Source organism: Mobula birostris, chromosome 9 (genome assembly GCF_030028105.1).
Source record: "Mobula birostris isolate sMobBir1 chromosome 9, sMobBir1.hap1, whole genome shotgun sequence".
In the NCBI taxonomy this organism is placed as follows: domain Eukaryota; kingdom Metazoa; phylum Chordata; class Chondrichthyes; order Myliobatiformes; family Myliobatidae; genus Mobula; species Mobula birostris.
The window spans coordinates 66,257,704-66,271,515 of NC_092378.1; the positions used below are offsets into that span (position 1 = coordinate 66,257,704).

At 40.7% G+C, this 13,812-nt stretch overlaps 1 protein-coding gene across 8 annotated transcripts in view; it reads right to left on the bottom strand.

Moving 5' to 3' along the window:
* Nucleotides 1–13,812, bottom strand: part of ppp1r12a (protein phosphatase 1, regulatory subunit 12A) — a 245,638-nt gene that overhangs the window by 55,598 nt on the left and 176,228 nt on the right. For all 8 annotated transcript variants that reach the window (XR_011887191.1, XM_072268197.1, XM_072268196.1 and 5 more), the window contains 4 exons: nucleotides 10,164–10,254; nucleotides 5,966–6,157; nucleotides 4,104–4,266; nucleotides 249–373 (listed from right to left, as the gene is read on the bottom strand). Coding sequence is in view for 7 of the 8 variants with exons in the window: in XM_072268197.1 (XP_072124298.1) it covers nucleotides 249–373; nucleotides 4,104–4,266; nucleotides 5,966–6,157; nucleotides 10,164–10,254 (571 nt within the window). In the remaining variant the exon portion in view is untranslated. The remainder of the gene's footprint in view (nucleotides 1–248; nucleotides 374–4,103; nucleotides 4,267–5,965; nucleotides 6,158–10,163; nucleotides 10,255–13,812) is intronic.

The window sequence follows — 13,812 nt, forward strand, 5'->3', positions numbered from 1 at the left end:
TTGTCCCCACATTCCAAAGACATATGGGTTAGTCGGTTAATTGTGTAATTGGGCATCAGGGGTTAATTGAGCCATAAGGACCAGTTACTGTGCTGCACCTCCAAGTAAGTAATTTGTATTTGGATCCAAGGATCTCAAATATACACTGTGGTTGTTAAAGAAATTGGAAAGGATGGTTCCCAAGTTTTGCCAACATGACTGAGTTTAAGTCCTGACACATTTAACAGTGGTTAGGGTATCACACTCACATCCTGGGTCCAATAAGAAACCCCTGTGGATCTCCGCTTTTCCCTCGGTCGCCGTCTGTCTCTTACTGATGGTTTATTTTGTGACTTATCATCCAATTTCTCCTCACCATCTCTCTCGTCTGTTCCTGCACAAATTAAGAAAAATAAAATTTGTTCAGAACCAAAAAAAACCAGGAAATCTGAATTAACCATCAGACTTTGCCGATGCAACAATCATAGAAAACACACGGGGTCACTTGGGTGGCAGAGTCTGTGCTGTTACCAGAACATAATGGAGAACTCCAGCAGAGAAACAGGCCATTCGGCCTTTCTAGTCATTGCCAAACTATTTTTTTGCCTAGTGCCATCAACCCAAATCCAGACCGTGGCCTTCCATACCCCTCCCATCCATGTACTCACCCAAACTTCTCTTAAATGAAGTTCAGACAACTTCTACTTTTGCAGCTGCAGGATTTTAAATGAAACCGAAGAGAGAAATAATTTCATGGTATCATGCTTTTTTTTAAAGAATGGACATACATCAAATTGACTCATCCAAACAAAGTTGTCATTATGTACAATAAGGCTTTAATTTTATAAAACTTGATTACAAATTGGTACATTTTAAATGAAATTATTTAAATCCTTGACATGAATTATGGAAAGCTGAGGTTTAGTGCATCATCTATACCAATTTAGTTGATTGGAGATGGGGAAGAATTTTGTATCAGTCTTTCCTGTTGAAGACACCAGCTGGAAATTGCCAGAAATTTGAGAGTGCCAGGGGGGCAGAATTGAGTGAAATTGCTATTACTAAGGAGAAAGTGTTTCGGATACTGAAAGGTCTGAAGGTAGATGAGTCACCTGGACCAGATGGACTACATCCCAGGGTTTTGAAAGAAATGCCTGAAGAAATTGTGGAGGCATTAGTAATGACCTTTCACAAATCATGAGATTCTGGAATGGTTCCAGAGGACTGGAAATTGTAAATATCACTCCACTCTTTGAGGGAGGCAAAAGGCAGGAGATTACAGGCTAGTTCATCTGACTTCAGTAGTTAGGAAGATGTTGGAGTTCATTATTAAGGATGAGGTTTCAGGGTACTTCAAGGCACATGCTCCTATATCTTATGGGTGGGCTGGGGGGGTGGAGGAAGCAATAACTGAAATATTGCAAAGTTACCAGATTTAAACAGGTCCTGCAGCAGGGCAATTTGGGTAAGACCACAAGAAATAAGAGCAGAATTAGGCCATTTGGCCCTTCAGGTCAGCTCTGCCATTCCATGGCTGATTTATTATCCCTCTCCACCAGTCTCCTGCCTTCTCCCCATTACCTTTGACAGTCTGATTAATCAAGAACCTATCCAACCCCCATTTTAAATATGCCCAATGACTTCACCTCCACAGCCGTCCATGGCAATGAACTTCTCAGATTCACCACCTTGAGGCTGAAGAAATTCCTCCTTATCTCTGCTCTAAAAGGATGTACTTGGATTCTGAAGATGTGCCCTCTGGTCCAAGAATGTCCCTCTACTGGAAACATCCTCTTTATGTCCATTCCATCTAGGTCTTTCAATATTAGATTATAACTATTTGTATTATAATAAAACAAGTAGTACAAAGATGTGAAACAGCAGCAATAAAAGAGAAAAAGTGACCAGTACAGGATGAGAATGTGTCTGTCAGATGGGGAGTGGTAGTGGGGAGTGGGGGGGGGGGGAGGAAGAACTTCATTCCCTCTTAATGTCTGAGATGGCCAGTCCCTTCTTCTGAGACTGTGAACACCACTGCAAGGATTAAAATAAATCTGTCATACTTTTGCCACACTCACTCTACCTTATGTAGTGAGACCAGACCTGTACCAATGTCCCAGATGGAGTTCCACCAAACAAAGTAGAACACATAACACCATGATATTCAAAGGAAAGGGAACACAAACACTTGCTTTCCTGTGCTTTATCTCTGTATTCGAATTATAATCATTCTGGTCAGTACGTCAGAATGCAAAGCTAAGGGCAAGGCACAGCTAAAAGTCTACTCCTCCTTGTGGACACCTCACAAGTGCAAAGATCAGTCTGTCCACTCCACTCCAAGCCCTCAAGTCATGTGATTGTGCTCGACTCTACACAAGTCCTCTGGAGGGAAGACAAACATGTCGCTTAAGATACTGGAGTGCCTTGCAATACAAGCAATGGTGAACTCCATGCTGGTTTGGAGATGTTGAACGATCTCTAGACACCAACCTGTAAAAACTTACTTTCTGATTGACACAAAGATGCAGCCAGGAATGGTGAAAAGTTTCTGTTAATATAAAGGGCAACTAAGTGAAACTACCCTTCTAAATCAGTAAAAATCAGAGCCAAAGATCATCTCTCTCAATGGGCAAAACAATGGCAGCTTCAGTTGGGCAGGCCAACGCACAAGTGCAATTACAGAGAAAGTTTGGCAGTGCCTCTACTTTCTTAGAAGTTTGCAGATTCGGCTTGTCATCTAAAACTTTGATAAGCTTCTGTAGATGCACAGTGGAGAGTATCCTGACAGGTTTCATCACCGTATAGAAACACCAATGCAAAGGAATGGAAAAAGCCTACAAAAAGTGGTGGATGCAACCTAATCCATCACAGGAAAATCTCACCCCATCATTGAGCACACCTACAACCTTTGCTGCCACAAGAAAGCAGCATCCATCTTCAGGACCCCCACCAAACTGGCCATGCTCCCTGCTACCATCATGCAGGAGGTGCAGGAGCCTCAGGTACCACACCACCAGGTTCTGGAACAGTTACGACCCTTCAACCATCAGGTTCCTTCACTCACCCCAACACAGAACTGTTCCACAACCTATCGAACCACTTTCAAGGACTCGACAACACAGGTTCCCAATATTATGTATTACTTATTTATTATTATTTATTTTATATTTGAAAGTTTATCTTCTTTTGCACATTGGTTGTTTGCCTTTGCAGTGTGTGTTGAACTTTGATCCATTTGAGATCTTAGATGGATAACTTCTTCATATCAGCCTCAAATGATACAGCAGATTAACCAGAACATTAGTAGATGAATGAGGACAGACTAAAGGATGGGAATGGGGGCCTGACCCAAGATCTCAAGGTAAGGAGAAACCACTGCTCTGGATGGAGATAATCTAAAGGGTAATTTTGAACTTTGAGGCATCATTGTCCAGAGGTGAGAGCATGAAACAATTGTTTAACAAAAGAAAATGGAAAATTTCTATGAAAAGATCTTGTGAATACTTGAATTCCACTGGAATTTGACAATCTTGTTTTGGCCTCAACATCTAAATCATTAAGACCTTAACTGTTGATCTCCCCATCTACCTCGTTATGACCTTGGCACATTGTCTACCTGCACTACGCTTTCTCTGTAACACTTTATTCAGTATTCTGTTATTGTTTTCCCTTGTTGTAATGAAATGATCTGTACAAACAGTATGCTAGGTGAGTTTTCCCCCACTGTGATAACAAACCAATTTACCAATTAAACAATAGACATTTTAAATGTACTTCAATTAAGCAGAATACTACAGTGCAGTACAGGCCTTTTGGCTCACCATGTTGTGCCAACCTTTTAACCAACTCCAAGTACAATCATAGCCCTTCATTCTTCTGTTATCTATGTTAACTTGCTTAAGTTAAATATTGCAAGTGTAAGAGATATGTAAAAACTTTATGCATGACAAATTTAATAGGAGACAAGGCACCACTTGCACCTTTGGCTTCTGTCAAAGTTGTCAGGGCTACCAAGGACATAGGAATTTTGTTTTTGATGCAGTCGTTAAGTGGAACAAATGCATGATCACAGACTCACACTTAACTCTTACCAACAGACAATGCATAAAGAAATGCACGATTACCTTTATCCGTTTCTCCAGAACTTCGAGAGTAAGTTGAATAAGCAGATGTAATGCCTATGAGACTATTGGGTCGACTTAGCTGGGAGGAAACGTATGAACTATTTAGGGCAGAGACAGTGGCAGTTGTGGATGACGTGGTGCTTGGTTTGACGCGTTGATAGTGCTTCGGGAAAAAAAAATTGGAAATTTAAAAGTAAAACTGACAAAGATGTTATACAGTGTCTAAAAGCTAGTATCATACACTGTTAAAGTTAATTTCAAAATATTTTTCCTTTTCTTAATATTTCTGAAACAGTACCCCCCCTCAGAAAGGATTTTTATATGCAAATTATCATATACAGTAACCATTTAGCTTCATCTTTTGCCTTCAAGAAAACTGCATGTTTATCATGCACATTGCAGGTGGATGCTGTTCAAGGGGATCTGATCTTACAACCCTCTCTTAGAATTAGGAGCATCATTACTGTATTGAGTTAAAAGTGAAAGCAACTACAGATGCCCTGAAAACACGTGGTAATGAAGTACATAACCAGATTGCGATGTCAAAACAAAAACTAAAATTATCAACAATGATGACGACAGTGGCTTATGTCGGAAGACGACTGATCAACTATATCCCTTAAAATTCTGAGAGACAAGCACTTTGAAGAGAAAACAGTGCACAGAGATATACTTGGAATTCCTCTCTCTGGAGGCTTTATAAGGCATTGGTCAGACCATATTTGGTGTACTGTGAGCAGATTTAGGCCCTACATCTGAGAAATAATCCACAAGCTTTGGGGATGGTCCAGAGAAGGTTCACAAGAATGATCTGAGAATGAAAAAGTTAACAAACAAGTAGTATTTAATGGCTCTGGGCTTGTACTCACTGGAGTTTAGAAGAATTGGCAGTGGGGGGGGGTGGAATCTCATAGAATATTGAGAGGCCTGGATAGAATGGACATGGAGAGGATGTTTCCTATAATGGAGGAGTCTAGGACCTCAGGGAACAGCCTCAGAATACAATGGCATCCCTTTGGAACAGATGAGGAAGAACGTCTTTAGCCAGAGGTTGGGGAACCTGTGAATATTTAAAGCGGAGGTTGATAGGTTCTTGATTAGTAAGGACGTCAAAGGTGACAGGGAGAAGGCAGGAGTAGGGGTTTAATAAATCAGCCATGATGCTAGAGCAGACTCGATGGGCTTAATGGCCTAATTCTGCTCTTATGTCTTATGGTCTCTCCGCCTGGGAAGGTGCTACTCAGTCAGGCATCATTGTGACCTCTGCAGCTCAGAGCAAGGCTGCCAAACATTCCTCGAAAGCATTCAAATACAGTTCAAGCCATCATAATGTGGAGTGTTCTCACTTATTCTGATTGGCATTGTAAGGGGTGACAAATACTCAGCATGGCAGCATTCCAAATGTGGATACACACTTGTGTGTATAAATATCAGCTGTGTCACAGGCATTCCAACTGTGAAATGATTCTGCTTCGAGGTGTTCTTTAAAAGAACAGACAAAAAGTAATTGGTCAATAGAAACCAAGTCAAGGATTATGCCCAATATTCAGAAGATAAAACCTGATTAAGTGACTGGAATCTCAATTAGAAACAGAGCACACAAATGGTAATGAAGGAAACAATTCAAAAAGAGAACATTTCAGCTGAGATTCAGATTGCACCAGAACTCTACCCATGTTACACTGGGCTGGATGCAGAAAATCTACAAAGACCAATCTACAAAAATAAGTCAAGCATAATTGCCACAGTAAATGAAGAATTTGTACTGAAAGTTTATTTAGCATGAATAACAAAAAAATGGTTGCTTTAAAATATTATATTCAATGACTGAGAATTCATGCCATTTTCTTGAGACCAAATACCTCTTCAGCATTTCTGTTAAGCTTCTGTTTCTCATCATCTTGAGCTTCAGACTGATTTTTGTCCTCTTGCTTTTCTCTGTCTTGCTTTTCTTTCTCCTCCTTCTCCTTCTCCTCTTGTTCTCGAGTTCGACGGTCAACACGACTCCTTCCGATTGTTTTCTCAGCTTCTTGCAAGTCTGTTAGTGTTACACCCTGCAAGACAGTTTTACCCAATACTCAGTCTTAGAATACTGCTTGCCTGGACTTAATATAGGAATCGAAATCTAAGAGCAAGTCCTTTCATCTACCTCTGCAATCATTCAGATGGCTGTATTTTTACTGTAAACACAAGAGATTCTGCAGATACTGGAGACCCAGAGGAACTTAGGTCAGGCAGTTGTCTATGTAAAGGAATAAACAGTTGACATTTCAGGCCAAGACCTTTCATCAGGACTGGAAAGGAAGAGGCAGAAACCAGGATAAGAAGGTGGGGGAAAGGGGAAGTAGTACAAGTTGGCAAGTGATCGATTAGAGCAGGGAAGGGAGAAGGTGGACGAATGCAGAAGGGCAATGAAGTACAAAGTTGAGAGGTGATAAGTGGATAAGGTAAAGGGCTGAGGGAGGAATCTGATAGAGTTCAGTGGACCACAGAAGAAAGAAGTAGGGACAGAGGGATGATCATATGAGAAAAGGAGAAGGGGTAAGAGGGGAAGCAGAATGGGGAATGGAAAAGTGGGAGGGGGGGGGAAGAGAGTTGAACTAAAGAAGTGTTCTGACCAATGGACTTCAAGCAAAGTGTACAGTTGAGTCCACATGATCTAATGAAAGCACAACATCACCGTAGGTACTCATTCGTTTGTGCCCCAGATCCCATTTCATTCACGTGCTAATTATTTGGACGTTGAATAGGGAAAATATATCGGTACAGTAAATGAGCGTTAGATCTTTTTTTAAACACTGGATGGTATTCTGCATCTCACTGAAACAGCAACATTATTAATTTCAGAGCATACTAGGATGAAGGACTTTAAAGGTAAATGGCATTATGTCGGGGGTATCACATAGCTAGAGGTTAGCATAACACCATTACAGAGCCAGTGACTTGGGTTCAATTCCTGCCACTGCTGTAAGGAGTTTGTATGTTCTCCCCGTGACTGTATGCGTTTCCTCTGGGTACTCCAGTTTCCTTTCTCATTCCCACAGAGACACGAGGGCTAGTAGGCACATTGATCACATGGGTGTAATTGGGCAGCGAGGTTGATTGGACTAGAGGGGCCGTTACCGTGCTTTATCTCTAAATCTCTAAATAAATACAAATGTATCAACTACTTAAGCTTCAAGACTTGGTGAAATTAAGCAGACTCGTGCACCTTGTACTGAGGGTCTATTTACAAGTTTGTGACATGAATGACAGCATCAGATTGATAAAACAATAAAAAAGATCAAGTGGAAACCAGCAAAAACACAAAATACAAAATCCATGATATAATGAACTGACACAAAAACTTTAAATCAAATTGGTGTATTACAGAGGCTCTGGACAGGATTCAACACAAAATCCATTGAACACAGCTTGGCACGATGAAGTACAGTGCAATAACCACGGGTGGGATGTTAGCTGATGTGATCCAAGTCCCAAGCAGGATTCAGGAAGATATGATAGGTTTATAAACAGCATATGTTTCAGTGATAGAGGAGCCTTTGAGGGGGTGGTGAAATGAGGTTGAAGCAAAGCCTTGAAAGGAAAAGATTCAGGGAGCATGAAGAGCAAAGTTTCACAGATATGTTGGGCCTTGGAATTCAATTTGGGAGTCTACATCAAAACCCACAATTAAATTGAATTAGTAAAGTGGAAATGCACAGAAGAAAACACTTGCTATCAATGGCTAAGGTGATTGGAGAACGTATAAGGGTGATGACAGAGCTAGGAGTGTTTTTTGCACCCACACTGCCGGGGTGGTGTTCGAGGCAGATACATTAGGGACACTTATAGATTCTTAAAGAGTCACATGGATTTAAAAACAAATGGAGGGCTATATGAGAGGGAAGGGTGAAATTCACCTTAGAGGAGATTAAAAGGCCAGAACATCATGGGCTGAAGGGCCTGAACTATGTTGTATGTTGTACAACCTTCCAACATGAACAAGAACAGAAACTGCTGTACTCAGCAGGCATTACAACAAATAGGTAGAGATGACAAGGTAATGTTTCCTGATTAGAGCTAATAAATATTATTAGGAGTTTGTGTAGGCCATTCAGCCCATCAAGCCTGTCAGTAATTCAAGATCTTGTGTGATTTTCCAACTCAGCTCTATTCCATACACCAAATACATGTTGCTCTGTCTCTCAACAACCAGCGACCTACGGATCTGTTTTGATTTAACTCAATTGTTAATTCTCCACAGCCTTCCAGAACGGAAAATTTGAGGACATTTTACCTAATTTCAGTCCATAATAGCCTTCCCTTATTCTGAATGTCCTTCACTTTGAGATGTTAGCCAAGAGAAACATCCTGCCTGTCAAGCCCTGAAAGCTGTTTCAAATACACCCTCGTATTTTTGAAATTGAGAGAATAAGGGCATAACTTAATCAACCTTTGCTCTCATGCCAGGAACCTGTCCAGTGGATCTGTGCTGCATTCTATTTTGTACATAACGAGATCAAAGCTGTACACAATCTAGAAAGACTCTCCAAAGATCTACGTAAATTAAAAAAAGACCCCTTTACTTTCGTGCACAGATCTTCTTGCAAATAAAGTCCCTTATTATGTGCAACATATTTAATCTGCTGAAGGAAGTCAGCACGCCAGGCAGCATCGATGGAGAGGAATAATCAGTTCATGTTTTGGGCCAAGACCCTTCAAAAGGACGAGAAGGTAAGGGGAAAAGACCAGAACAAGGTGCGGAGAGGAGAAGTAGTATAAGCTGGCAGGTGATAGGTGAGACCAGGTGAGGGGAAAGGTGGGTGGGCAGGAGAAGGGGAAAATGTGAGAAGCTGGGAGGGGATAGTTGGAAAAGGTAAAGGGCTAAAGAAGAAATTTGGACCATGCAGGAAAGGGAAAGAGGAAAGGCACCAGAGGGAGTGCTGGGCAGGTGAGGAGATAAGGGGAAAGAGGGAAGGCAGAATGGGGAATGGAAAAGAAGCGGGTGGGGGGACTAATTACTAGAAGTTAGAGAAATTGATGTTAAGTTAGAGGCTGTGCACTAGTTTTCAATTATATGCACACAAGGACACTCATGTTTCTGAAGATCAACGTTTCCCCAGCCATTATCATTTATCTTTGCTCAATTTTGTGTTCCAAAGTGGTTTTCATATATTTCCATATGGTATACCCATGCACTTAACACACTTTCTTGAAACCTTTTCACACCTTCCGCCAGAACAATGTTAAAGATTGTGGTTAGTTCAAGCCTTGGGCATCAATCCCTGCAGTATCCAACTAATCACAGCCTGCGAACTTGATACAGAAACATGTATTCCACCATTTCCTTTTCATTAACCAGTCTCAATCCGAGCCCCCAATCATCCCCAGTTTAATTTCTTCTGACCTTATTCCATGCCGGAAATTGAACAATCTCACTGCATCCATCTGAAAACCTAAATACACCACGTAATCACAAGAGATTCTGCAGATGCTGGAAATCTTGAGCAACACACATAAAATAGTGGAGGAACTCAGCAGGTCAGGCAGCATCCATGTACGGAAATAAACAGTCAATATTTCAGGCTGAGATCCTTCATCCGGTAAGGAAGGGGCAGAAATCAGAATAAGCAAGTGGGAGGAGGAGTACAAGGTGGCAGGTTACAGTTGAAGCCATGTGAGGGGAGAGGTAGGTGGCTGGGTGGGGGAGGGGAGATGAAGTAAAAAGATGGGAGGTGATAGGTGGAAGGTGTACAGGGCTGAAGGAGGAATCTGATAGGAGAGGACAGTGGACCATGGAAGAAAGGTACAGAGCATCATCTATTCACATCACACTCAAAGGGTTCCAATAGATGAGTCAAACAAGATTTCCCATTCATTGATGCAGAATGACTTTGCTCAGTCCAATGATTCTTTCTGAGGTGATCTATAGTGACATCACGATGGAAACTCACTGGCCTACAACGCTATCTTCTGTACTTTTTCACTGATCCTGCCTTAAGCAAATATTTCCAACATTTTCATTTGGATTCATTGGAAACTCAATTGCAAATCGAGTTGAGGAAATCTTCAACTTGCCTGTGTTGACCTTCTTGACTGCCTTGCTTGTCTCGACCTGGCTTTTCTCTGCGATTCAGATTCTTCATCCCGGACAGGAGTTAAATACGACCTGAAGCAGTAAATGCCAATGGGGTCAGAGAAATTACGAATATCTTGCAATCCAAGTACATTTAAGGGGAAGCAAAATCTGCTGAACTATTTTCTGTAGATGACATTCTATTTGCTCATAAATCCCAAGACTTTCAAAATAATTTCTGTTACTGCTAAAGTAAACATGTGAATACAATTCTATCACAGACACGACTCAGTGCGCCAAAGGCAAAGTTTGGAATTTAAACATTAGTTTCACTTCTTAACAAAAAAAATCATTTTGATTTGAACAGACTCAGACAATGGGCATTCTTGCTTTGCATACAAAAACAATTAGAATAGAAAACAGAGCCAGGCATAATATTTACAATTAATCATTTAAGCTTAAGTTTGTCAAACAATTCATTGTGGAAGCAGCTTTCATTGGCAGTCCTTTGCATTACACATACTGCTAACATGCTTACAATAATTCACTGGGCACCAGATGCTATTAGTGCAGGACATTTACAGCACCCAGTCAAATTCATACATATAACCTCTAGCGGAAATGCACATGCAGTCTTACTGATTACAAGAGCAAAAGAAAAATTGGCAGAGAATGCCAGAACACTGCACAAAATCAAAAGACGACTAATTTGGAGTCAGTCCACATTCTGGTCTTTCACAACTACTTTTTCTCCACACAGCAGCTAAAACAATTAAATATACAATAATGAATTACAACCCTGATACAGTTAAAATTCTCAACCAAGGAGTCACCTGTGACGCATCTAACCTTTAATTATAAAAATATACAATAGCCCAGTTAACATATTTAAAATTACTTGTTGGCGATCAAACAGTTGTGCAAGGCCTTCCCAGGTTATGAACAACTAGCTTACGGAAACCCCATGGATACGATTGTGTTTGTGAGACTGCAAACTGGCAGAGCATCTTCTGCCAGTTGGGAAGGGGCATTTCTGACTGTCTTCTCTTCACACCCACAAGAGACTTGGGGGGGAGGGGTGGCAGAGGAGATGGGCTGGGTCAGGCCAAGCACAACTGGAAGAACTGAGCAGGCCCACTCACTATGGGCTGCACAGCAGCAAAGCTATTAGTGCAACCGCTTTACAGCGCCAGTGATCATTGATTGCGGTTCAATTCCCACTGCTGTCTGGAAGGAATTTGTACATTCTCTCCATGACCGAGTGGGTTTCCTTTAGGTGCCTCCCACATTCCAAAGATGTACAGGTTAGGGTTAGTGAACTGTGAGCATGCTGTGGTGGTGCAAGAAACATGGTAACATCTGCGGGCTGCTCATCACAAACGAAGATGCTATCGACACATTTCACTATATGCTTCAATGTATATAATAAATAATACTAATCTTTATAACTGAATCAGTAAGGCCGGATGGTGGCCACCCTTCCCACACCTGCTCATTCTCCTGTCACTTGTTTCTCTATTCCTATCCACGAGCATCTTCACTTCCAATTTGCAAACAGTTCAAGTTACAAACAATTCTCATGTTCAGAACCCTGTGGTATCCTGGTTACAGCCTGTATAAACATTGTTAAACCACAGTAAGATATCAAAATGAAGCCCTCACTTGTGACCTAGTTTATTCACCATCAACTTGAGCATAAAAAGGCAATGAGCCTACGTTCATAGTGAGAGACTGCTGGAGCACTGGAGGTGTCAAGCTCTGAATACTTTGTTGAAAAAAGCATACATCATCTTCGGTTCCAAGGCTTTGATGGCTGGATCAACACGCAACACTCATTCAAAAAAAAATCCAGTTATGAGCATATCACTGTGGGAACCATTCCCCTGTTTCCTTGTACATGTGTCAAAGCTAGTCTTAGAAAAAAACATGCTGATATGCTTCCTTTTGTTCTTCCTTGTTACTATTGATAACCTTGTATTGTTACAATACCACAACAATTGTAAAGCATTTGGCATTTTTAAAGACAGTACATAAATGAAACTATGGAACACATTAAGGAGCCTGAATAAAACTAAAGTTAGAGGAATCCAGAAGGAAACACTCAGAAAGCAGATACAGAAGCCTCAGGTTCCACACCAACAGATTTAGGAACAGATGCATATACGTTAACCATCAAGCTCCTGAACCAGCATAGATAACTTCACGTACCCCAACAGTGAACTGATTCCACAACCTCTGGACTCCCTTTCAAGGACTCCACAATTCCTGTTCTTAATATTATTTCTTACCTATTCATCTATTATTATGTTATTTTTCTTTTTGTATTTGCACAAGTTGTTGTGTTTTGCACATCGGTTGTTAGTTCGTCTTTGTGTGCAGTTTTTCATTGATTCTATTATGCTTCTTTGTACTTAATGTGAATACCCACAAGGAAATTAAACTCGGTAGTATATGATGACACATGTACTTTGATAATAAATTTACTTTGAACTTTGATGACTTCAGTGGGAACTAACTCAAAAGTAAACAGTTGTGGCACCTGGAGGCAAAAACCAAAATTCAAATAGAAAGTTCAAATTTACTATCAAAGTATGTATGCCATACACAACCTTCATTTTTTGTAGGCACTTACAGAACAAAGAAACACAATAGAGTTCACAAAAAACCACAAGGAGCAATAAATATCCAATGTGCAAAAGAGAACAAATCGTGCAAATAGTAAAAAGTAAGCAAATGTGGTTCAGAAGAGGAGAGAGAGAGAATAAGTGAGCTGCAATGATAAGGGATTCTCTGGTTAGGGGAACAGAAAAGAGTTTCTGTGGACGAGAATGGGATTCCTGAATGGTTTGTTGCTTCCCGGGTGCCAGGATCCGGGACATCTCAGATCGAGTCCACAGCATGCTTAAGTGGGAGGGCGAGTAGTCAGAGATCACTGTCCACTTTGGTACCAATGGATAGGGTGGCTGACAAGGTCCTGCCAAGCAAGTTTAAGGAGTTACAGATGCAAGAAAACGTTAGTGAACCCTTTGTAATTACTTGGTATTTTGCATTAATTACTCATAAAATGTGGTCTGATCTTCACCTAAGTCACAATAATACAAACACAATCTTGCCTAAACTAATAACACAGAAACAATTGTATTATTCCTTGTCAATACTGAGTACACCATTTAAACAATCGCAGTCCAGGTTCAAAAAAGTATTTGAACCTCTAGGATAATGCCCTCTATAAAAGTTATTTTAAAGTCAGGTGTCCCACTCAATGAGATGATATTGGAGTGTGGGTTGAAGAGGTGCCCTGTTCTATAAAAAAGATACACAAAGTCATGTTACTGACAGAGCCTGCTCTTCTCAAGAAAGATCTGTTTATGTGCACTTGCCTTGATCAAAACAACTTTCTGAGGACCTCAGAAGAATTGTAGAGATGCATGAAGCTAGAAAAGGCTACAAAAGCATTTCTAAACTATTAATAATAATATATATTATTAATATATGTTAATGATCTGGATGATGGGGTGGTAAATTGGATTAGTAAGAATGCTAAGAGAGATTTAGGCCAGTTAGAAGAGTGGGCTGAAAGATGGCAGATGGAGGTTAATGCTGATAAATGTGAGGTGCTACATTTTGGTAGGACTAATCAAAATAGGACAT